This window comes from Oncorhynchus tshawytscha, linkage group LG33 (assembly GCF_018296145.1).
Source record: "Oncorhynchus tshawytscha isolate Ot180627B linkage group LG33, Otsh_v2.0, whole genome shotgun sequence".
Classification (NCBI taxonomy): domain Eukaryota; kingdom Metazoa; phylum Chordata; class Actinopteri; order Salmoniformes; family Salmonidae; genus Oncorhynchus; species Oncorhynchus tshawytscha.
The window spans coordinates 42,327,441-42,350,182 of NC_056461.1; the positions used below are offsets into that span (position 1 = coordinate 42,327,441).

Sequence of the window (22,742 nt, forward strand, 5' to 3'; positions counted from 1 at the left end):
ATGGTGAAAACAGATGGCCATGAGTCCATTCTTAATGGTGAAAAACAGATGGCCATGAGTCCATTCTTAATGGTGAAAAACAGATGGCCATGAGTCCATTCTTAATGGTGAAAAACAGATGGCCATGAGTCCATTCTTAATGGTGAAAAACAGATGGCCATGAGTCCATTCTTAATGGTGAATAACAGATGGCCATGAGTCCATTCTTAATGGTGAATAACAGATGGCCATGAGTCCATTCTTAATGGTGAATAACAGATGGCCATGAGGACCTTTATCCTTCTTCCACTTCCAGAAGGTATCAGGGAATTCTGCTTTCATTTTATTCCAGTCCTATGAACCCTGTTATTCCATATACTGGGAGTCCTATGAACCCTGTTATTCCATATACTGGGAGTCCTAAGAACCCTGTTATTCCATATACTGGGAGTCCTAAGAACCCTGTTATTCCATATACTGGGAGTCCTAAGAACCCTGTTATTCCATATACTGGGTGTCCTAAGAACCCTGTTATTCCATATACTGGGAGTCCTAAGAACCCTGTTATTCCATATACTGGGAGTCCTATGAACCCTGTTATTCCATATACTGGGAGTCCCATGAACCCTGTTATTCCATATACTGGGAGTCCTATGAACCCTGTTATTCCATATACTGGGAGTCCTAAGAACCCTGTTATTCCATATACTGGGAGTCCTAAGAACCCTGTTATTCCATATACTGGGAGTCCTAAGAACCCTGTTATTCCATATACTGGGAGTCCTAAGAACCCTGTTATTCCATATACTGGGAGTCCTAAGAACCCTGTTATTCCATATACTGGGAGTCCTAAGAACCCTGTTATTCCATATACTGGGAGTCCTATGAACCCTGTTATTCCATATACTGGGAGTCCCATGAACCCTGTTATTCCATATACTGGGAGTCCTATGAACCCTGTTATTCCATATACTGGGAGTCCCATGAACCCTGTTATTCCATATACTGGGAGTCCTATGAACCCTGTTATTCCATATACTGGGAGTCCCATGAACCCTGTTATTCCATATACTGGGAGTCCCATGAACCCTGTTATTCCATATACTGGGAGTCATATGAAGCCTTTGCATATTCATATATTGCAGGTGAACAGTTGTCTTGCCTCGAGCACAGCCTTTGTCCAAGGTGATTTCTGGGCCTCTTCCCAGCTTCCCCTAATCAGAGCACTTGAGTATCTTTCAACATTGTAATATATAACAGCATAATATGAAGAGATACATTGTTTAAGTCTTTCAGCAGGAGATTGTCCACTGGGATTTTTGTATTGGGTTATGTGGTTCTGGGGTTTTTGTATTGGGTTATGTGGTTCTTGCATTGGGTTATGTGGTTCTGGGGTTTTTGTATTGGGTTATGTGGTTCTTGTATTGGGTTATGTGGTTCTGGGGTTTTTGTATTGGGTTTATGTGGTTCTGGGGTTTTTATATTGGGTTATGTGGTTCTGGGATTTTTGTATTGGGTTATGTGGTTTTTGTATTGGGTTATGTGGTTTTTGTATTGGGTTATGTTTTGTGGGGTTTTTGTATTGGGTTATGTGGTTCTTTTTGGGTTCTGGGGGTTTTGTATTGGGTTATGTGGTTCTGGGGTTTTTGTATTGGGTTATGTGGTTTTTGTATTGGGTTATGTGGTTTTGTATTGGGTTATGTGGTTTTTGTATTGGGTTATGTGGTTCTTGTATTGGGTTATGTGGTTCTTGTATTGGGTTATGTGGTTTTGTATTGGGTTATGTGGTTCTGGGGTTTTTGTATTGGGTTATGTGGTTTTTGTATTGGGTTATGTGGTTCTTGTATTGGGTTATGTGGTTATGTGGTCTTGTATTGGGTTATGTGGTCTTGTATTGGGTTATGTGGTTTGTGTATTGGGTTATGTGGTTCTTGTATTGGGTTATGTGGTTCTGGGGTTTTTGTATTGAGTTATGTGGTTCTGGGATTTTTGCTCACCGCTCTTTGGTCTTGGCCTTAGTGGAGTTTGGAGTGTGACTGTTTGAGGTTGTGGACAGGTGTCTTTTATACTGATAACAAGTTCAAACAGGTGCCATTAATACAGGTAACGAGTGGAGGACAGAGGAGCCTCTTAGAGAAGAAGTTACAGGTTTGTGAGAGCCAGAAATCTTGCTTGTTTGTAGGTGACCAAATACTTATTTTCCACCATAATTCATTAAAAATCCTACAATGTGATTTTCTGGATTTTTTTTCCTCATTTTGTCTGTCATAGTTGAAGTGTACCTATGATGAAAATTACAGGCCTCTCTCATCTTTTTACGTGGGAGAACTTGCACAATTGGTGGCTGACTAAATACTTTTTTGCCCCACTGTATATAAATGCGACGAGGATACAGATCATTTTGATCAGATGAATTCTACCCAACCGTGATAATGGCAGGTCCATCCATCTGTCTAGGTCTTCCTTAACTGCCCTCCAGGTACAAAGCTGCTGTTGGACAGGTTGAAGTTCTTAAAATGTTTTTATACCAAGATACACAAAAAAAAATACATTTTGTCCAATTGAACGTGAAGTCATTTGAACTGTTGTTGTCACTCAAGCTCCCTAGAGGGCATAGCTTCCCTAGGGTGCTTAGCTTCCCTAGAGGGCATAGCTTCCCTAGAGGGCATAGCTTCCCTAGAGGGCATAGCTTCCCTAGAGGGCATAGCTTCCCTAGGGGGCTTAGCTTCCCTAGGGGGCTTAGCTTCCCTAGAGGGCATAGCTTCCCTAGAGGGCATAGCTTCCCTAGAGGGCATAGCTTCCCTAGAGGGCATAGCTTCCCTAGGGGGCTTAGCTTCCCTAGGGGCTTAGCTTCCCTAGAGGGCTTAGCTTCCTAGAGGGCATAGCTTCCCTAGAGGGCATAGCTTCCCTAGAGGGCATAGCTTCCCTAGAGGGCATAGCTTCCCTAGAGGGCATAGCTTCCCTAGAGGGCATAACTTCCCTAGAGGGCATAGCTTCCCTAGAGGGCATAGCTTCCCTAGAGGGCATAGCTTCCCTAGAGGGCATAGCTTCCCTAGAGGGCATAGCTTCCCTAGAGGGCATAGCTTCCCTAGAGGGCATAGCTTCCCTAGAGGGCATAGCTTCCCTAGAGGGCATAGCTTCCCTAGAGGGCATAGCTTCCCTAGAGGGCATAGCTTCCCTAGAGGGCATAGCTTCCCTAGAGGGCATAGCTTCCCTAGAGGGCATAGCTTCCCTAGAGGGCATAGCTTCCCTGGAGGGCATAGCTTCCCTAGAGGGCATAGCTTCCCTAGAGGGTATAGCTTCCCTAGAGGGCATAGCTTCCCTAGAGGGCATAGCTTCCCTGGAGGGCATAGCTTAACCCAAAATTAAATTTTGATTAGGCATGGGTCCCCATATCCTCAAAAGGGTAATTACCTAGCGGTACCACCGAGAGCATCCGGAGTGGTTGCATCACCGCCTGGTATGGTAACCGCTCAGCATCCGACCGTAAGGCACTACAGAGGGGAGTGAGTACGGCCCAGTACATCACTGGGGCCAAGCTTCCTGGCATCCAGGACCTCTATACCAGGCGGTGTCAGAGGGAAGCCCAAAAAATTGTCAGAGACTCCAATCACCCAAGTCATTGACTGTTGTCTCTGCTACCACACAGGAAGCGGTACCGGAGCGCCAAGTCTAGATCCAAGTCTCCTGAACATCTTCTACCCCCAAGACATAAGACTGCTGAGCAATTAATCAAATGGCCACCGGACTATTTACATTGACCCCCCCCCATTTGTTTTGTACACTGCTGCTACTCGCTGTTCAACTTCTATATGCATAGTTAATTTACACCTACCTACATGTACAAATTACCTCAATAAACATTGACTCGGTACCCCCTGTATAGCCTTGTTATTGTTATTGTCTTACTTTTTACTTTAGTTTATTTTGTAAATATTTTCTTAACTCTTCTTGAACTGCACTGTTGGTTAAGGGCTTGTAAGTTAGCATTTCACGGTAAAGTTAGCATTTCACGGTAAAGTTAGCATTTCACGGTAAAGTTAGCATTTCACGGTAAAGTTAGCATATCACGGTAAAGTTAGCATTTCACGGTAAAGTTAGCATTTCACGGTAAAGTTAACATTTCACGGTAAAGTCTACGCTTGTTGTATTCAGCATTTCACGTTCACGGTAAAGTTAGCATTTCACGGTAAAGTTAGCATTTCACGGTAGGTAAAGTTAGCATTTCACGGTAGGTAAAGTTAGCATTTCACGGTAAAGTTAGCATTTCACGGTAAAGTTAGCATTTCACGGTAAAGTTAGCATTTCACGGTAAAGTTAGCATTTCACGGTAAAGTTAGCATTTCACGGTAAAGTTAACATTTCACGGTAAAGTTAACATTTCACGGTAAAGTTAACATTTCACAGTAAAGTCTACACTTGTTGTATTCGGTGCATGTGACTAAAAAAGTTTGATTTGATAAAAAGAGCTAAACCAATAGCAATGGGAATAGTTAAATGTCATCTGCATATAGAGACATAATGTGGGTTTCTTTTCCAATCTGACACTTGTCCTGGGTACGTATAGCCTCTGGCAGGGGCTCTAATACCAAGGCATGATAGACTGTTTGATAGACTGACTGACAGACTGACTGACAGATAGAGACTGATTGACAGACAGACAGACAGACAGACTGGCCAGGTACTCACTCTGTGTTGTCCCCATGGGTGATAGGGCTACCGGGGACAACAACCCCACCTGTCCTAACTGCCCGCCCAGCTGTAACCCCTGCCCCAGCTCCACAGAGTGCTTCCTACTCAGTGACTGGGGCTTGGCTGAGCCGGGGCCTGTTCCTGGGGGGGGCGTAGGACACTTAAGGAGACCACTGGTAGCCTGGGCTGAACTATACAGGTTACCTGGAGAGAGAGATATGGAGAGAGGAGGAGGTGGGGTGGAGGAGGGGAGGGAGAGAGAGAGGAAGCAGGGTGAGAGAGGGGGAGAGGAAGGGGGAGAGGTGAGAGAGAGGGGGGAGAACAGGAGTTAGCACCAATCAGATGTGCGATTGGGAACAACAACTTTGTGGAATGAGATGCAGCCCCAGACCTCCGTAGAGAGGGAGTTACCCGTGGAGCTGCTGCCCGACGCAGAGGGTAGTTTGATAGGGGGAGGCCGGTGCTTCACCCCCTTCCCCAACACACCCGACGACTGAACCAGGGCTGATAGACCATCCGCCTGGGGACACACAACGGGCATTAGGTGAATCAACAACATCAACCAGCTCCGTCTCTCTGCTTGGTGAGAGCCGGTTCTATAGTGTGTCATGACTCTCCTGTGAGGATCAGGTTTCAGTGGATCAGCTCTACAGAGATCTCCCGCGGGGGAGAGAGAAAGAGAGAGAGAGGCAGCAGACGATTCCTTTTCGGGGGCCTAAGGGGGCCTAGTTTGAGTGATCGGAAAGTCTGTGTGCGTCATGACGAGTTCACCGCCAAAAACTACAACATCAAAACAATGGACACCGAGACAATATATTTCATCCTACCAAATGTTGACAATGATGAGAGATGGGAACGTGGAAAATGAATGTCTATTTTGTGATGTCATTAAAAGTTGCATGAAGACATTGTAACGAAAACATGGTAACTTCAAGAGTTTTCAGACGGTGTATTTCATGTTTACACACTTTACGTTGCGTGGAAAATATCCAGGATAAAGATAATGTTTGTTGTTGTTGTTGTGGTGACGATAAGATTGTGATTTTAGTTCTCTAAACGAGATCATAGTAAATTGTGATACTTTGCCTCGTAACTAGCCACGCCCCCAGGGAACCCAGAGAGCGTGTCAGCAAGACATAAACACACCCGCTTTCTACCCGAGGGTATAAAGCACTTGGGTTAAGAGTGAACATATCAGACTAGAAGGGCCACAAGCTACAGCTGAGGTCTACGGTTAGGTCACGACCCTGAAACGCAACACGAGGTTGAAGAAGACAAAGGAACCTCTTCACAATCACTGCTACCGTTGTATTAGTCCGCTAGGGACTTGTGATCGTATTACATTTCTGACCAATGACCTTATACCTTGCGTGTATCTTGTATTATCGTTTAGCTTGTTAGTAAATAAATAATCAACAACTTTTGTGTGGTACGGAATGATTAGTAAGTCAACAACATTCAGAATGAGACTGATGTGAAGAAATGATTAATTGATGACTGATGTGAGGAAATGATTAATTGATGACTGATGTGAGGAAATTATTAATTGATGACTGATGTGAAGAAATGATTAATTGATGACTGATGTGAAGAAATGATTAATTGATGACTGATGTGAGGAAATGATTAATTGATGACTGATGTGAGGAAATTATTAATTGATGACTGATGTGAAGAAATGATTAATTGATGACTGATGTGAAGAAATGATTAATTGATGACTGATGTGAAGAAATGATTAATTGATGACTGATGTGAAGAAATGATTAATTGATGACTGATGTGAAGAAATTATTAATTGATGACTGATGTGAGGAAATTATTAATTGATGACTGATATGTCTACATAGTTACTTCGGGAAACAAACTTTTCCCGTGGTGCCCCAAATTCCTGATGAGTTAATTGTTACATAAATAACAGTCATCACATTAATGATATTCATGACAAGTGTGTGTGTTGTGGTACGTGTACCTCTGTCTCTCTGCTGGGTGAGAGCCGGTTCCGTCCCACGAATCCTGAGTTATGAGACATCTTCACCTGGCACTTTACGTCTGACTCATACACACCCTTATACTGGGACAGGAACCTAGAAACACACACACATCACATCTGACTCATACACACCCTTATACTGGGACAGGAACCTAGAAACACACACACACACATCACATCTGACTCATACACACCCTTATACTGGGACAGGAACCTAGAAACACACACACACACATCACATCTGACTCATACACACCCTTATACTGGGACAGGAACCTCGGAAAAGCAATTTTTGGGTCAACAGCCTACAACACAGTCAACCGCCTACAACACAGTCAACCGCCTACAACACAGTCAACAGCCTACAACACAGTCAACCGCCTACAACACAGTCAACCGCCTACAACACAGTCAACCGCCTACAACACAGTCAACAACACAGTCAACAGCCTACAACATCGTCAACAATGTCAACAACACAGTCAACAATGTCAACAACACAGTCAACAATGTCAACAACACAGTCAACAATGTCAACAACACAGTCAACAACACAGTCAACAATGTCAACAACACAGTCAACAATGTCAACAACACAGTCAACAATGTCAACAACACAGTCAACCGCCTACAACACTGTCAACCGCCTACAACACTATCAACCGCCTACAACATCATCAACAACAGTCACCCGCCTACAACACAGTCAACAGCCTACAACACAGTCAACCGCCTAAACACTGTCAACCGCCTACAACACAGTCAACCGCCTCAACACAGTCAACCGCCTACAACACAGTCAACCGCCTACAACACTGTCAACCGCCTACAACATCATCAACAACAGTCAACCGCCTACAACACAGTCAACCGCCTACAACACTGTCAACCGCCTACAACACTGTCAACCGCCTACAACACTGTCAACCGCCTACAACACAGTCAACCGCCTACAACACAGTCAACCGCCTACAACATCATCAACAACAGTCAACCGCCTACAACACTGTCAACCGCCTACAACACTGTCAACCGCCTACAACACTGTCAACCGCCTACAACACTGTCAACCGCCTACAACACTGTCAACCGCCTACAACATCATCAACAACAGTCAACCGCCTACAACACTGTCAACCGCCTACAACACTGTCAACCGCCTACAACACTGTCAACCGCCTACAACATCATCAACAACAGTCAACCGCCTACAACAGTCAACAGCCTACAACACAGTCAACCGCCTACAACACAGTCAACCGCCTACAACACTGTCAACCGCCTACAACACTGTCAACCGCCTACAACACTGTCAACCGCCTACAACACAGTCAACCGCCTACAACACAGTCAACCGCCTACAACATCATCAACAACAGTCAACCGCCTACAACAGTCAACAGCCTACAACACAGTCAACCGCCTACAACAGTCAACAGCCTACAACACAGTCAACCGACCTACAACACTGTCAACCGCCTACAACATCATCAACAACAGTCAACCGCCTACAACAGTCAACAGCCTACAACACAGTCAACCGCCTACAACAGTCAACAGCCTACAACACAGTCAACCGACCTACAACACTGTCAACCGCCTACAACATCATCAACAACAGTCAACCGCCTACAACACAGTCAACCGCCTACAACACTGTCAACCGTCTACAACACTGTCAACCGCCTACAACACTGTCAACCGCCTACAACATCATCAACAACAGTCAACCGCCTACAACAGTCAACAGCCTACAACACAGTCAACCGCCTACAACACAGTCAACCGCCTACAACACTGTCAACCGCCTACAACACTGTCAACCGCCTACAACACTGTCAACCGCCTACAACACAGTCAACCGCCTACAACACAGTCAACCGCCTACAACATCATCAACAACAGTCAACCGCCTACAACAGTCAACAGCCTACAACACAGTCAACCGCCTACAACATCATCAACAACAGTCAACCGCCTACAACAGTCAACAGCCTACAACACAGTCAACCGCCTACAACAGTCAACAGCCTACAACACAGTCAACCGACCTACAACACTGTCAACCGCCTACAACATCATCAACAACAGTCAACCGCCTACAACAGTCAACAGCCTACAACACAGTCAACCGCCTACAACAGTCAACAGCCTACAACACAGTCAACCGACCTACAACACTGTCAACCGCCTACAACACAGTCAACCGCCTACAACAGTCAACAGCCTACAACACAGTCAACCGACCTACAACACTGTCAACCGCCTACAACACTGTCAACCGCCTACAACATCATCAACAACAGTCAACCGCCTACAACACTGTCAACCGCCTACAACACTGTCAACCGCCTACAACACTGTCAACCGCCTACAACACTGTCAACCGCCTACAACACTGTCAACCGCCTACAACATCATCAACAACAGTCAACCGCCTACAACACTGTCAACCGCCTACAACACTGTCAACCGCCTACAACACTGTCAACCGCCTACAACACTGTCAACCGCCTACAACACAGTCAACCGCCTACAACACAGTCAACCGCCTACAACACTGTCAACCGCCTACAACATCATCAACAACAGTCAACCGCCTACAACAGTCAACAGCCTACAACACAGTCAACCGCCTACAACACAGTCAACCGCCTACAACACTGTCAACCGCCTACAACACTGTCAACCGCCTACAACACAGTCAACCGCCTACAACACAGTCAACCGCCTACAACATCATCAACAACAGTCAACCGCCTACAACAGTCAACAACACAGTCAACCGCCTACAACAGTCAACAGCCTACAACACAGTCAACCGCCTACAACAGTCAACAGCCTACAACACAGTCAACCGCCTACAACACTGTCAACCGCCTACAACACAGTCAACCGCCTACAACACAGTCAACCGCCTACAACACAGTCAACCGCCTACAACACAGTCAACCGCCTACAACAGTCAACAGCCTACAACACAGTCAACCGCCTACAACACAGTCAACCGCCTACAACATCATCAACAACAGTCAACCGCCTACAACAGTCAACAGCCTACAACACAGTCAACCGCCTACAACAGTCAACACAACAGTCAACCGCCTACAACACAGTCAACCGCCTACAACAGTCAACAGCCTACAACACAGTCAACCGCCTACAACACAGTCAACCGCCTACAACACAGTCACCCGCCTCAACACAGTCAACAGCCTACAACACAGTCAATCGCCTACAACACAGTCAACCGCCTACAACACAGTCACCCGCCTACAACACAGTCAACAGCCTACAACACAGTCAACCGCCTACAACACAGTCAACCGCCTACAACACAGTCAACAGCCTACAACACAGTCAACAGCCTACAACACAGTCACCCGCCTACAACACAGTCACCCGCCTACAACACAGTCAACAATGTCAACAACACAGTCAACCGCCTACAACACAGTCAACCGCCTACAACACAGTCAACCGCCTACAACACAGTCAACCGCCTAAAACACAGTCAACCGCCTACAACAGTCAACAGCCTACAACACAGTCAACCGCCTACAACACAGTCAACCGCCTACAACATCATCAACAACAGTCAACCGCCTACAACAGTCAACAGCCTACAACACAGTCAACCGCCTACAACAGTCAACCGCCTACAACAGTCAACAGCCTACAACACAGTCAACCGCCTACAACAGTCAACAGCCTACAACACAGTCAACCGCCTACAACACAGTCAACCGCCTACAACACAGTCACCCGCCTACAACACAGTCAACAGCCTACAACACAGTCAATCGCCTACAACACAGTCAACCGCCTACAACACAGTCACCCGCCTACAACACAGTCAACAGCCTACAACACAGTCAACCGCCTAAACACAGTCAACCGCCTACAACACAGTCAACAGCCTACAACACAGTCAACAGCCTACAACACAGTCACCCGCCTACAACACAGTCAACAATGTCAACAACACAGTCAACCGCCTACAACACAGTCAACCGCCTACATAACAACAGTCAGCAACACAGTCAACAACACAGTCAACAGTCAGCAACAAAGTCAACAGCCTACAACACAGTCAACACAGTCAACCGCCTACAACACAGTCAACCGTCTACATAACAACAGTCAGCAACACAGTCAACAACACAGCCAACAGCCTACAATACAGTCAACAGCCTACAACACAGTCAACAACAGTCAACAGCCAGCAATACAGTCAACAACAGTCAACCGCCTACAACACAGTCAACAACAGTCAACAGCAGACAACCAGTCAACACAGTCAACAACACAGTCAACAGCCAGCAACACAGTCAACCGCCTACAACACAGTCAACAGCCAGCAACACAGTCAACCGCCTACAACACAGTCAACAACAGTCAACCGCCTACAACACAGTCAACAACAGTCAACAGCAGACAACCAGTCAACACAGTCAACAGTCAGCAACACAGTCAACAGCCAGCAACACAGTCAACCGCCTACAACACAGTCAACACAGTCAACAGCCAGCAACACAGTCAACCGCCTACAACACAGTCAACAACAGTCAACCGCCTACAACACAGTCAACAACAGTCAACAGCCTACAACACAGTCAACACAGTCAACCATATGACTGGACACCATATGGATACCGATCCAATAACTGACTGAATAAGTGCCTATTTGAGAGTTAAATGCGGTACTTTTTAGGTAGTTTAACGGTCTGTAAATGTCTAATTGTTTGTAATGTCTACCACCGTCTTTCAACGTAAACTGTTAAGTATTTTGTCTGTCTTTTTCGACCCCAGGAAGACGAGCCTTTTCCATTGGGATCCTAATCAAATCCAACAGCACAGAACACATGTTCAGAAAGGACAAGCACACAATCACTGTTGGTCCACTTACCGACTGGCATCTATCTTTGAGCCTATTAGGAAACTGGTGGGGAAAAAGACAAGAAAAAAAATATATAAGTTAGAATATTCTGTTTCTAGAATGTTACATTAAAATGTCCTCTGCCGCGTTGCACCCCCCTACTGTGCTTACGATGGGTGTAGGAGCTGAAGATAATGCCGAACTCCTCAGCCCCCCTGCCCCTAGACTGCCCCCTCCATCTTACGATGGGTGTAGGATCTGAAGTGCGCTGCTGTCCTCCTCAGCCCCCTCCTTACGATGGGTGTAGGATCTGAAGGGCGCTGCTGTCCTCCTCAGCCCCCCCTCCCTCCCCCTCCCTACGATGGGTGTAGGATCTGAAGGGCGCTGCTGTCCTCCTCAGCCCCCCTCCCTCCCTACGATGGGTGTAGGATCTGAAGGGCGCTGCTGTCCTCCTCAGCCCCCCTCCCTCCCCCTCCTTACGATGGGTGTAGGATCTGAAGGGCGCTGCTGTCCTCCTCAGCTTTGGGTTGTTTGTCGCAGTAGATCTTTCCGTAGACCAGAGGGTCGCCCACCGACTGGAAGATGGACACCTTGGTCCTTTGGGTCTTACCCCCAACCTCACACTCAAACGTATAGTCATCTATCACTTCCTGTTACGGGGGAAGAGAACAGGTGTGACACAAGGAAGTTAAAAAAAAGAAACACTTTAGTCCTCTGGGTCTTGCCCCCCCAACCTCACACTCAAACGTATAATCATCTTATCACTTCCTGTTATCACTTGCTGTTCCTGGTGTGACACCAGGAAGTGAGGAGAAACCTTGGTCCTCTGGTACCGTTTTTTGATCAAAGCTGACAGGAAACTCATCTTCTGTGATAAAATGGGATTTTGCAGTAGCTTGTTGGGATCTTTGAGATGATACCAGTGTTTAATCACTTAGATCTGTAACAGGGGGAAGATAAAGAGTGTGACACCAGGAAGTCTCACCTCTGCAGGCCATACAGTGGGTTGAGATTCCTCCAGCTTCACAGACTTCTCCACCACTGCGTATTTCTCCACCTGGGAACAACAGAGAAAGTCTGAGTACAAAGACCAAATGGTTCATTTAAGGGTTGGGATTCATTTCAATTGAAGTCAGTCCATTCAAGAAGTAAACTGAAATTCAAAAAGGGGAATCTATTTACAAATGAATTCTGAATAAACTGAAAAAGAAGAAGGTATTTTACGTCAAAAGTTTTTCCCATTTTGGGAATTTTTAATTCAAATCACTTCCTGAATTGACTGAGTTCAATTGGTATTGACCCCAACCTCTTAGAGTACCAGTCACTGACTGACAGACAGGTTGGGGTGTTTGACAAGGAGAGAGAGAGAGTGACTTACATCAATCTCCTTGGGGACAGTCAGCTGGCAGTTGCTCTGCTTCCACATGTCCACACACTGTAAATGAGGGAGAGAGATCAGTCTGTTAGTGTGGTCTATCTCGAGGTGGTAGTGTGGTCTATCTCGAGGTGGTAGTGTGGTCATTCTAGAGGTGGTCTATCTAGAGGCGGTCTATCTAGAGGTGGTCTATCTAGAGGTGGTAGTGTGGTCTATCTAGAGGCGGTCTATCGAGAGGTGGTCTATCTAGAGGTGGTCTATCTAGAGGTGGTCTATCTAGAGGTGGTCTATCTAGAGGTGGTCATTCTAGAGGTGGTCTATCTACAGGTGGTCTATCTAAAGGTTGTCTCTCTAAAGGTTGTCTCTCTAAAGGTGGTCTATCTAGAGGTGGTCTATCTACAGGTGGTCTATCTACAGGTGGTCTATCTAAAGGTTGTCTCTCTAAAGGTGGTCTATCTAGAGGTGGTCTATCTAGAGGTGGTCTATCTAGAGGTGGTCTATCTAGAGGTGGTCTATCTAGAGGTGGTCTATCTACAGGTGGTCTATCTACAGGTGGCAGTGTACAGAGTAATGTGATCTCACGTTTCCGGCCTTGGAGATCTTCAGGTCTATCGAGGGGGCCGGCTTCCTCTCCTTCCTCCTCTGCAGGTAGTCATAGAGATGCAGCTGGGGGGGCATGGGCAGGTAGGACAGCTCCTGCTGACGGTTCAACGCCGCCCGAGAGTGACGCTTAAAACAACTACGGAGAGAGGAGAAACAGGTCTCTGTGTGTCTCATAGCGTGTTTTTAGGTATCTCTCTGTGTGTTTATAGGTCTCTCTCTGTGTGTGTTTGCGGGTCTCTCTCTCTCTGTGTGTTTGCGGGTCTCTCTCTCTCTGTGTGTTTGCGGGTCTCTCTCTCTCTGTGTGTTTGCGGGTCTCTCTCTCTCTGTGTGTTTGCAGGTCTCTCTCTCTCTGTGTGTGTTTGCAGGTCTCTCTCTCTGTGTCTGCAGGTCTCTCTCTGTGTCTGCAGGTCTCTCTGTGTCTGCAGGTCTCTCTCTGTGTCTGCAGGTCTCTCTCTGTGTCTGCAGGTCTCTCTCTGTGTGTCTGCAGGTCTCTCTCTGTGTCTGCAGGTCTCTCTCTGTGTCTGCAGGTCTCTCTCTGTGTCTGCAGGTCTCTCTCTGTGTCTGCAGGTCTCTCTCTGTGTCTGCAGGTCTCTCTCTGTGTGTCTGCAGGTCTCTCTCTGTGTCTGCAGGTCTCTCTCTGTGTCTGCAGGTCTCTCTCTGTGTCTGCAGGTCTCTCTCTGTGTCTGCAGGTCTCTCTCTGTGTCTGCAGGTCTCTCTCTGTGTCTGCAGGTCTCTCTCTGTGTCTGCAGGTCTCTCTCTGTGTCTGCAGGTCTCTCTCTGTGTGTCTGCAGGTCTCTCTCTGTGTGTCTGCAGGTCTCTCTCTGTGTCTGCAGGTCTCTCTCTGTGTGTCTGCAGGTCTCTCTCTGTGTGTCTGCAGGTCTCTCTCTGTGTCTGCAGGTCTCTCTCTGTGTCTGCAGGTCTCTCTCTGTGTCTGCAGGTCTCTCTCTGTGTCTGCAGGTCTCTCTCTGTGTCTGCAGGTCTCTCTCTGTGTCTGCAGGTCTCTCTCTGTGTCTGCAGGTCTCTCTCTGTGTCTGCAGGTCTCTCTCTGTGTCTGCAGGTCTGTCTGTGTGTCTCTCTGTTTGTACCGTTTCATAGAGTGAGTGTTCATCTTCTGCTTGTTATAGAGCAGGTGGTTGGCTGTACAGGTGACAGAGATAGATGGATCCAGACACAGAGGATCAGCTGTGGCCAGCAGTAACTGGCTCTCCAACTGGAACTTATCATCCTGGAGGGGAGAGAGGAGAGGGGAGAGAGGAGAGGGAAGCGGGGGAGAGAGGAGAGGGGGAGAGAGGGAGAGGGGAGAGGAGAGGGGAAGAGAGGAGAGGGGGATCGATGAAGAGGGGAGAGGCAGGTGATAAGGGAAGATGAAAGGAGGAGAGGCATGAGAACAGTATTACCATCTTGATGGTGTGATCAGGTTTGTTTGACCTCGGCAACTCACCTGAGTCCATTTGTGGTGGTCACTGGTCATGGCATGGACGTCACAGATCAGTGTCTGGGGAGGTCAAAGGTCAGAATATAGTATCAACGGTGTAAGGATCGATCATTCTGATTACATATGACCACCGCCACCCTAACATAGAAACCAACTATCTCCCCTCATGGTTCTCACCTACATGGTGTCTGTTCTACCTCTTTTATGTCTATGGTTCCAGAACACAGTGCTAGTTCCTACCTGCATGGTGTCTGTTCTACCTCTTCTATTTCTATGGTTCCAGAACGCAGTGCTAGTTCCTACCTGCATGGTGGGCCGTAGCAGGACATGTCTGCTCTGGAAGGAGGGCATCTTAGTGTTGCCAGACTGTCTGTAGTCTCGGACCTCAGCTACCACACAGCCACAGTGGAAGATGTTCACCTGGACAAGGAGTCAGAGAGGAGACAAGGAGTCAGAGAGGAGACAAGGAGTCAGAGAGGAGACAAGGAGCCAGAGAGGAGACAAGGAGTCAGAGAGGAGACAAGGAGCCAGAGAGGAGACAAGGAGTCAGAGAGGGGACAAGGAGTCAGAGAGGAGACAAGGAGTCAGAGACAGAACAAGGAGTCAGAGAGGAGACAAGGAGCCAGAGAGGAGACAAGGAGCCAGAGAGGGAGACAAGGAGCCAGAGAGGAGACAAGGAGCCAGAGAGGAGACAAGGAGCCAGAGAGGAGACAAGCAGTCAGAGAGGGACAAGGAGTCAGAGAGGGGACAAGGAGTCAGAGAGGGGACAAGGAGTCAGAGAGGAGACAAGGAGCCAGAGATGGGACAAGGAGTCAGAGAGGAGACAAGGAGTCAGAGAGGAGACAGAGAGGGGACAAGGAGCCAGAGAGGGGACAAGGAGTCAGAGAGGAGACAAGGAGCCAGAGATGGGACAAGGAGTCAGAGAGGAGACAAGGGGTCAGAGAGGAGACAGAGAGGTGACAAGGCGCCAGAGAGGAGACAAGGAGCCAGAGAGGAGACAAGGAGTCAGAGAGGAGACAAGGAGTCAGAGAGGAGACAAGGAGCCAGAGAGGAGACAAGGAGCCAGAGAGGAGACAAGCAGTCAGAGAGGGAGAAGGAGTCAGAGGGAACACACACACCTGGGACTTCTCTAAGAGATCCACCAGGATAGGAGGAAGCTCCTCAGCATCCAGGTACTCCAACAGCTGGCCTTCCTCATACGGCAAACGGATCGTCTCAGAGTCTACAGAGAGAGAGAGGGGGGGGGAGGAAAGAGCGAGAGGGGGAAGAGAGAGAGCGAGAGAGAGATGGGGGAGAGAGAGAGGGGGGAAGAGGGGGACAAGGGAGGAAAGAGAGAGATGGGAGAGAGAGAGAGAGAGATGGGGGAGAGATAGAGGGGGGAAGAGGGGGGAGGGAGGAGAGAGAGAGATGGGGGAGAGAGAGAGACTGTCATCATTATGCAGTTGAAAGGTCTATCAAACAAAGCGACACTGTTACTACTACAGCCCTGTAGAAACACTGTTACTACTACAGCCCTGTAGAAACACTGTTACTACTACAGCCCTGTAGAAACACCCTGTTACTACTACAGCCCTGTAGAAACACTGTTACTACTACAGCCCTGTAGAAACACCCTGTTACTACTACAGCCCTGTAGAAACACCCTGTTACTACTACAGCCCTGTAGAAACACCCTGTTACTACTACAGCCCTGTAGAAACACTGTTACTACTACAGCCCTGTAGAAACACCCTGTTACTACTACAGCACTGTAGAAACACCCTGTTACTACTACAGCCCTGTAGAAACACCCTGTTACTACTACAGCCCTGTAGAAACACCCTGTTACTACTACAGCCCTGTAGAAACACCCTGTTACTACTACAGCCCTGTAGAAACACCCTGTTACTACTACAGCCCTGTAGAAACACCCTGTTACTACTACAGCCCTGTAGAAACACCCTGTTACTACTACAGCCCTGTAGAAACACTGTTACTACTACAGCCCTGTAGAAACACCCTGTTACTACTACAGCCCTGTAGAAACACCCTGTTACTACTACAGCCCTGTAGAAACACCCTGTTACTACTACAGCCCTGTAGAAACACTGTTACCACTACAGCCCTGTAGAAACACCCTGTTACTACTACAGCCCTGTAGAAACACTGTTACTACTACAGCCCTGTAGAAACACCCTGTTACTACTACAGCCCTGTAGAAACACATTGTTACTACTACAGCCCTGTAGAAACACTGTTACTACTACAGCCCTGTAGAAACACACTGTTACTACTACAGCCCTGTAGAAACACACTGTTACTACTACAGCCCTGTAGAAACACTCTGTTACTACTACAGCCCTGTAGAAACACCCTGTTACTACTACAGCCCTGTAGAAACACTGTTACTACTACAGCCCTGTAGAAACACCCTGTTACTACTACAGCCCTGTAGAAACACCCTGTTACTACTACAGCCCTGTAGAAACACTGTTACTACTACAGCCCTGTAGAAACACCCTGTTACTACTACAGCCCTGTAGAAACACTGTTACTACTACAGCCCTGTAGAAACACCCTGTTACTACTACAGCCCTGTAGAAACACTGTTACTACTACAGCCCTGTAGAAACACCCTGTTACTACTACAGCCCTGTAGAAACACCCTGTTACTACTACAGCCCTGTAGAAACACCCTGTTACTACTACAGCCCTGTAGAAACACTCTGTTACTACTACAGCCCTGTAGAAACACTGTTACCACTACAGCCCTGTAGAAACACCCTGTTACTACTACAGCCCTGTAGAAACACTGTTACTACTACAGCCCTGTAGAAACACCCTGTTACTACTACAGCCCTGTAGAAACACATTGTTACTACTACAGCCCTGTAGAAACACTGTTACTACTACAGCCCTGTAGAAACACACTGTTACTACTACAGCCCTGTAGAAACACACTGTTACTACTACAGCCCTGTAGAAACACTCTGTTACTACTACAGCCCTGTAGAAACACCCTGTTACTACTACAGCCCTGTATAAACACCCTGTTACTACTACAGCCCTGTATAAACACTCTGTTACTACTACAGCCCTGTAGAAACACCCTGTTACTACTACAGCCCTGTAGAAACACTCTGTTACTACTACAGCCCTGTAGAAACACCCTGTTACTACTACAGCCCTGTAGAAACACCCTGTTACTACTACAGCCCTGTAGAAACACCCTGTTACTACTACAGCCCTGTAGAAACACCCTGTTACTACTACAGCCCTGTAGAAACACCCTGTTACTACTACAGCCCTGTAGAAACACCCTGTTACTACTACAGCTCATCTGCTTGAACGTGTCTTAGGCATACTGCAAGGAGGCATGAGGACTGCAGATGTCGCCAGGGCAATAAATTGCAATGTCCGTACTATGAGACGCCTATGACAGCGCTACAGGGAGACAGGACGGACAGCTGATCGTCTTCGCAGTGGCAGACCACGTGTTACAACACATGCACAGGATTGGTACATCCGAACATCACACCTGCAGGTCAGGTACAGGATGGCAACAACAACTGCCTGAGTTACACCAGGAACGCACAATCCCTCCATCAGTGCTCAGACTGTCCACAAAATAGGCTGAGAGAGGCTGGACTGAGGGCTTGTAGGCCTGTTGTAAGGCAGGTCCTCACCAGACATCACCAGCAACAACGTCGCCTATGGGCACAAACCCAAATCACAGCATCATCGGACTGAGCAGGTTGTCATTGCAGACAGTCTCAAAGCTGTGCGTTACAGGGAAGACATCCTCCTCCCTCATGTGGAGGAATACCTATGTGAGAATGCTGTTCATCGACTACAGCTCGGCATTCAACACCATAGTACCCTCCAAGCTCGTCATCAAGCTCGAGACCCTGGGTCTCGACCCCGCCCTGTGCAACTGGGTACTGGACTTCCTGACGGGCCGCCCCCAGGTGGTGAGGGTAGGCAACAACATCTCCTCCCCGCTGATCCTCAACACTGGGGCCCCACAAGGGTGCGTTCTGAGCCCCCTCCTGTACTCCCTGTTCACCCACGACTGCGTGGCCATGCACGCCCAACTCAATCATCAAGTTTGCGGACGACACAACAGTGGTAGGCTTGATTACCAACAACGACGAGACGCCTACAGGGAGGAGGTGAGGGCCCTCGGAGTGTGGTGTCAGGAAAATAACCTCACACTCAACGTCAACAAAACTAAGGAGATGATTGTGGACTTCAGGAAACAGCAGAGGGAACACCCCCATCCACATCGATGGAACAGTAGTGGAGAGGGTAGCAAGTTTTAAGTTCCTCGGCATACACATCACAGACAAACTGAATTGGTCCACTCACACAGACAGCATCGTGAGGAAGGCGCAGCAGCGCCTCTTCAACCTCAGGAGGCTGAAGAAATTCACCAAAAGCACTCACAAACTTCTACAGATGCACAATGAGAGCATCCTGGCGGGCTGTATCACCGCCTGGTATGGCAACTGCACCGCCCTCAACCGTAACTCTCCAGAGGGTAGTGAGGTCTGCAGCATCACCGGGGGCAAAACTACCTGCCCTCCAGGACACCTACACCACCCGATGCTACAGGAAGGCCATAAAGATCATCAAGGACATCAACCACCGAGCCACTGCCTGTTCACCCCGCTGTCATCCAGAAGGCGAGGTCAGTACAGGTGCATCAAAGCTGGGACCGAGAGACTGAAAAACAGCTTCTATCTCAAGGCCATCAGACTGTTAAACAGCCACCACTAACATTGAGTGGCTACTGCCAACACACTGTCAATGACACTGACTCTACTCCAGCCACTTTAATCATGGGAATTGATGGGAAATTATGTAAATATATCACTAGCCACTTTAAACTATGCTACCTTATATAATGTTACTTACCCTACATTGTTCATCTCATATGCATACGTTGATACTGTACTCTATATCATCGACTGCATCCTTATGTAATACATGTATCACTAGCCACTTTAACTATGCCACTTGGTTTACATACTTATCTCATATGTATATACTGTACTGATATCATCTACTGTATCTTGCCTATGCTGCTCTGTACCATCACTCATTCATATATCCTTATGTACATATTCTTTATCCCCTTACACTGTGTATAAGACAGTAGTTTTTTTTTTGGAATTGTTAGTTAGATTACTTGCTCGTTATTACTGCATTGTCGGAACTAGAAGCACAAGCATTTCGCTACACTCGCATTAACATCTGCTAACCATGTGTATGTGACAAATAAAATTTGATTTGATTTGATTTGTGGTACCCTTCCTGCAGGCTCATCCTGACATGACAATGCCACCAGCCATACTGCTCGTTCTGTGAGTGACTTCCTGCAAGACAGGAATGTCAGTGTTCTGCCATGGCCAGCGAAGAGCCCGGATCTCAATCCCATTGAGCACATCTGGGACCTGTTGGATCGGAGGGTGAGGGCTAGGGCCATTCCCCCCAGAAATGTCTGGGAACTTGCAGGTGCCTTGTTGGAAGAGTGGGGTAACATCTCACAGCAAGAACTGGCAAATCTGGTGTAGTCCATGAGGAGGAGATGCACTGCAGTACTTAATGCAGTTGGTGGCCACACCAGATACTGACTGTTACTTTTGATTTTGACCCCCCTTTGTTCAGGGACACATTAATCAATTTATGTTAGTCACATGTCTGTGGAACTTGTTCAGTTTATGCCTCAGTTGTTGAATCTTGTTACGTTCATACAAATATTAACTTGTTAAGTTTTCTAAAAAATAAACGCAGTTGACAATGAGAAGATGTTTCTTTTTTGGCTGAGTTTACAATACTAGCTACATAGCAGTGATTTATGCAGGACAGAGTTTACCTTGGGCCTCTTGGGGTTTTTAAGCCAAGTATCTTTGCTACATGTTGCATGACAAATAACTTAATTGTGAATATTTGATAAATTGATAGAGTGATTGATCGATAGGGCTCTCACCAGATCCATTCTTGCCGCGGAGCATGAGGGAGTATCCCTGGTTGCCAGGGTAGAGGTTGACGACCAGACACGACACTGACTCTTGACACATTAGCTTCTCCAGCAGGTTCACATTCCTACGCAGCTTCTACACAAAACAGGAAATCATTAATAACAATAAATGGTATTGGTTTACAAATAATGATTAAATTCACATTCCTACGCAGCTTCTACACATAACAGGAAATCATTAATAACAATAAATGGTATTGGTTGTGAACTTGTCCAATAAGAACCCTGGCTTTCGTTTTCTGTTGTGTACATTTTTGCTACGGTGTGCCCTAATGAACACAAGCTACAGGTCAATGGGTCCAATGATTAGGTCTGTCAAATGCTTTCTACACGACCTACTCTGACTTCTACCTGGTTACCTTGAGCTCTGGTTCTTTGTCACACTCTTCGATGTAGAGTTGGTATAGTTTGTGGTATAAACTCTTCTTCCCTCCGGATGAGGCTCTCCTCTTCGCTGGCCTTTGACGAGCACTTTCAACAATGTACTGAAGAAGATCAAATACATCAACGTCAGATTGCATGAACACCTATAGACAAAACACACACACTGGAAATCACCGTGTTCATGCAGAATAACTAGTCAAAGACTTACCTCAGCCCGATCCAATGCATATTCCAAAACGTGTTGCTGCAAATAGAACATTAGTCATCCGTTAGTGTTCGTAGATAGACAGAGTGCTGGATCAACAGATAAATAAATCAATGGATCGAGGGATAAATATTTGAAGGGGTAGATGGACAGAGGGTTAGTGGAAGGGATTGCTTACCATTGTGGTCTGCCAACCGGTATTTGGGTGAGTGATGGTCAGCAGGAGACTTAGCTGTCCTTAGCCCCACACCGTCACCTCCATATAGCGACCATTCAAACCCTGTACGTACACACACACACACACACACACACACACACACACACACACACACACACACACACACACACACACACACACACACACACACACACACACACACACACACACACACACACACACGGCCCGGGTTAAACCTAGTCTACACACAGTCAACAGCAGCAGCAAAACGACAGGCACCGACAGTTTGATCGGGTTGGTAAGTGTTAAGTAATATACAATCATGTTCGTATGGCGACTTCGCAAATAATCAACTTAAATGATGCACAATATATATGGCTGTGAAATGTCACCCAGTTTCTATCCATACACTATGACGGAACAGCGTTGTTTTTAATGAAACCCAGTTAACTTGATGATAGTTTTATGCTCACAGACAAGCGATTTGTTCACAGCAACAAGCTCGCTGGCTGGCTAGCCGGCTAACGTTAGCATCGCTAGCTTGCTTCTTGGGAAGCTGCCAAAGTTAGCTAGCAATACAACGGCTGAGACACAAACGCATGAAGAAGCTTCAATCTTAAACATTAGAATATGGACTTGCCTTACGAGTTGCATTATTATAGATCGTAACTCCAATGCAAGAAACAAGATATTATTTCAGTGCCTTCATTGAAAAAAAACTCACAGCAGCAGCCATTTTCTTCCAGTGTGACAACAAAAGCTAAACTTCCGGTTAAGGTAGTGGGCGGAACCCTGGGATGCTCTCCTGTCTAACATTTTCATTCAAGGAATAACTTGGATAGATACTTTTATTTTATATTTCAATAAGATTGGACATATTGGTTGTTATATTGTGACCTTTTATTTAAGCTACACATTGAGAGACAAATGTGCACACACTGTAGTATAGATTAGGGGCTACGGAGTGGATCGGCATCTCAGTGCTACAGGCGTCACT

General features: G+C 46.9%; 1 protein-coding gene across 1 annotated transcript in view; it reads right to left on the minus strand.

The window, feature by feature from the left end:
- supt20 (SPT20 homolog, SAGA complex component) overlaps positions 1-22,505 on the minus strand; it is a 48,036-nt gene extending 25,531 nt beyond the window's left edge. Inside the window, 17 exon segments of the mRNA XM_042311507.1 lie at positions 4,669-4,875; positions 5,083-5,191; positions 6,644-6,758; positions 11,574-11,606; positions 12,024-12,193; positions 12,529-12,600; positions 12,922-12,978; positions 13,501-13,657; positions 14,607-14,746; positions 14,963-15,016; positions 15,260-15,376; positions 16,075-16,178; positions 20,928-21,054; positions 21,338-21,463; positions 21,571-21,606; positions 21,746-21,847; positions 22,386-22,505. Of these exon segments, the coding sequence (XP_042167441.1) occupies positions 4,669-4,875; positions 5,083-5,191; positions 6,644-6,758; positions 11,574-11,606; positions 12,024-12,193; positions 12,529-12,600; positions 12,922-12,978; positions 13,501-13,657; positions 14,607-14,746; positions 14,963-15,016; positions 15,260-15,376; positions 16,075-16,178; positions 20,928-21,054; positions 21,338-21,463; positions 21,571-21,606; positions 21,746-21,748 (1,627 nt within the window). The 5' untranslated portion in view covers positions 21,749-21,847; positions 22,386-22,505.
- Between the last annotated feature and the right edge of the window lie 237 nt (positions 22,506-22,742).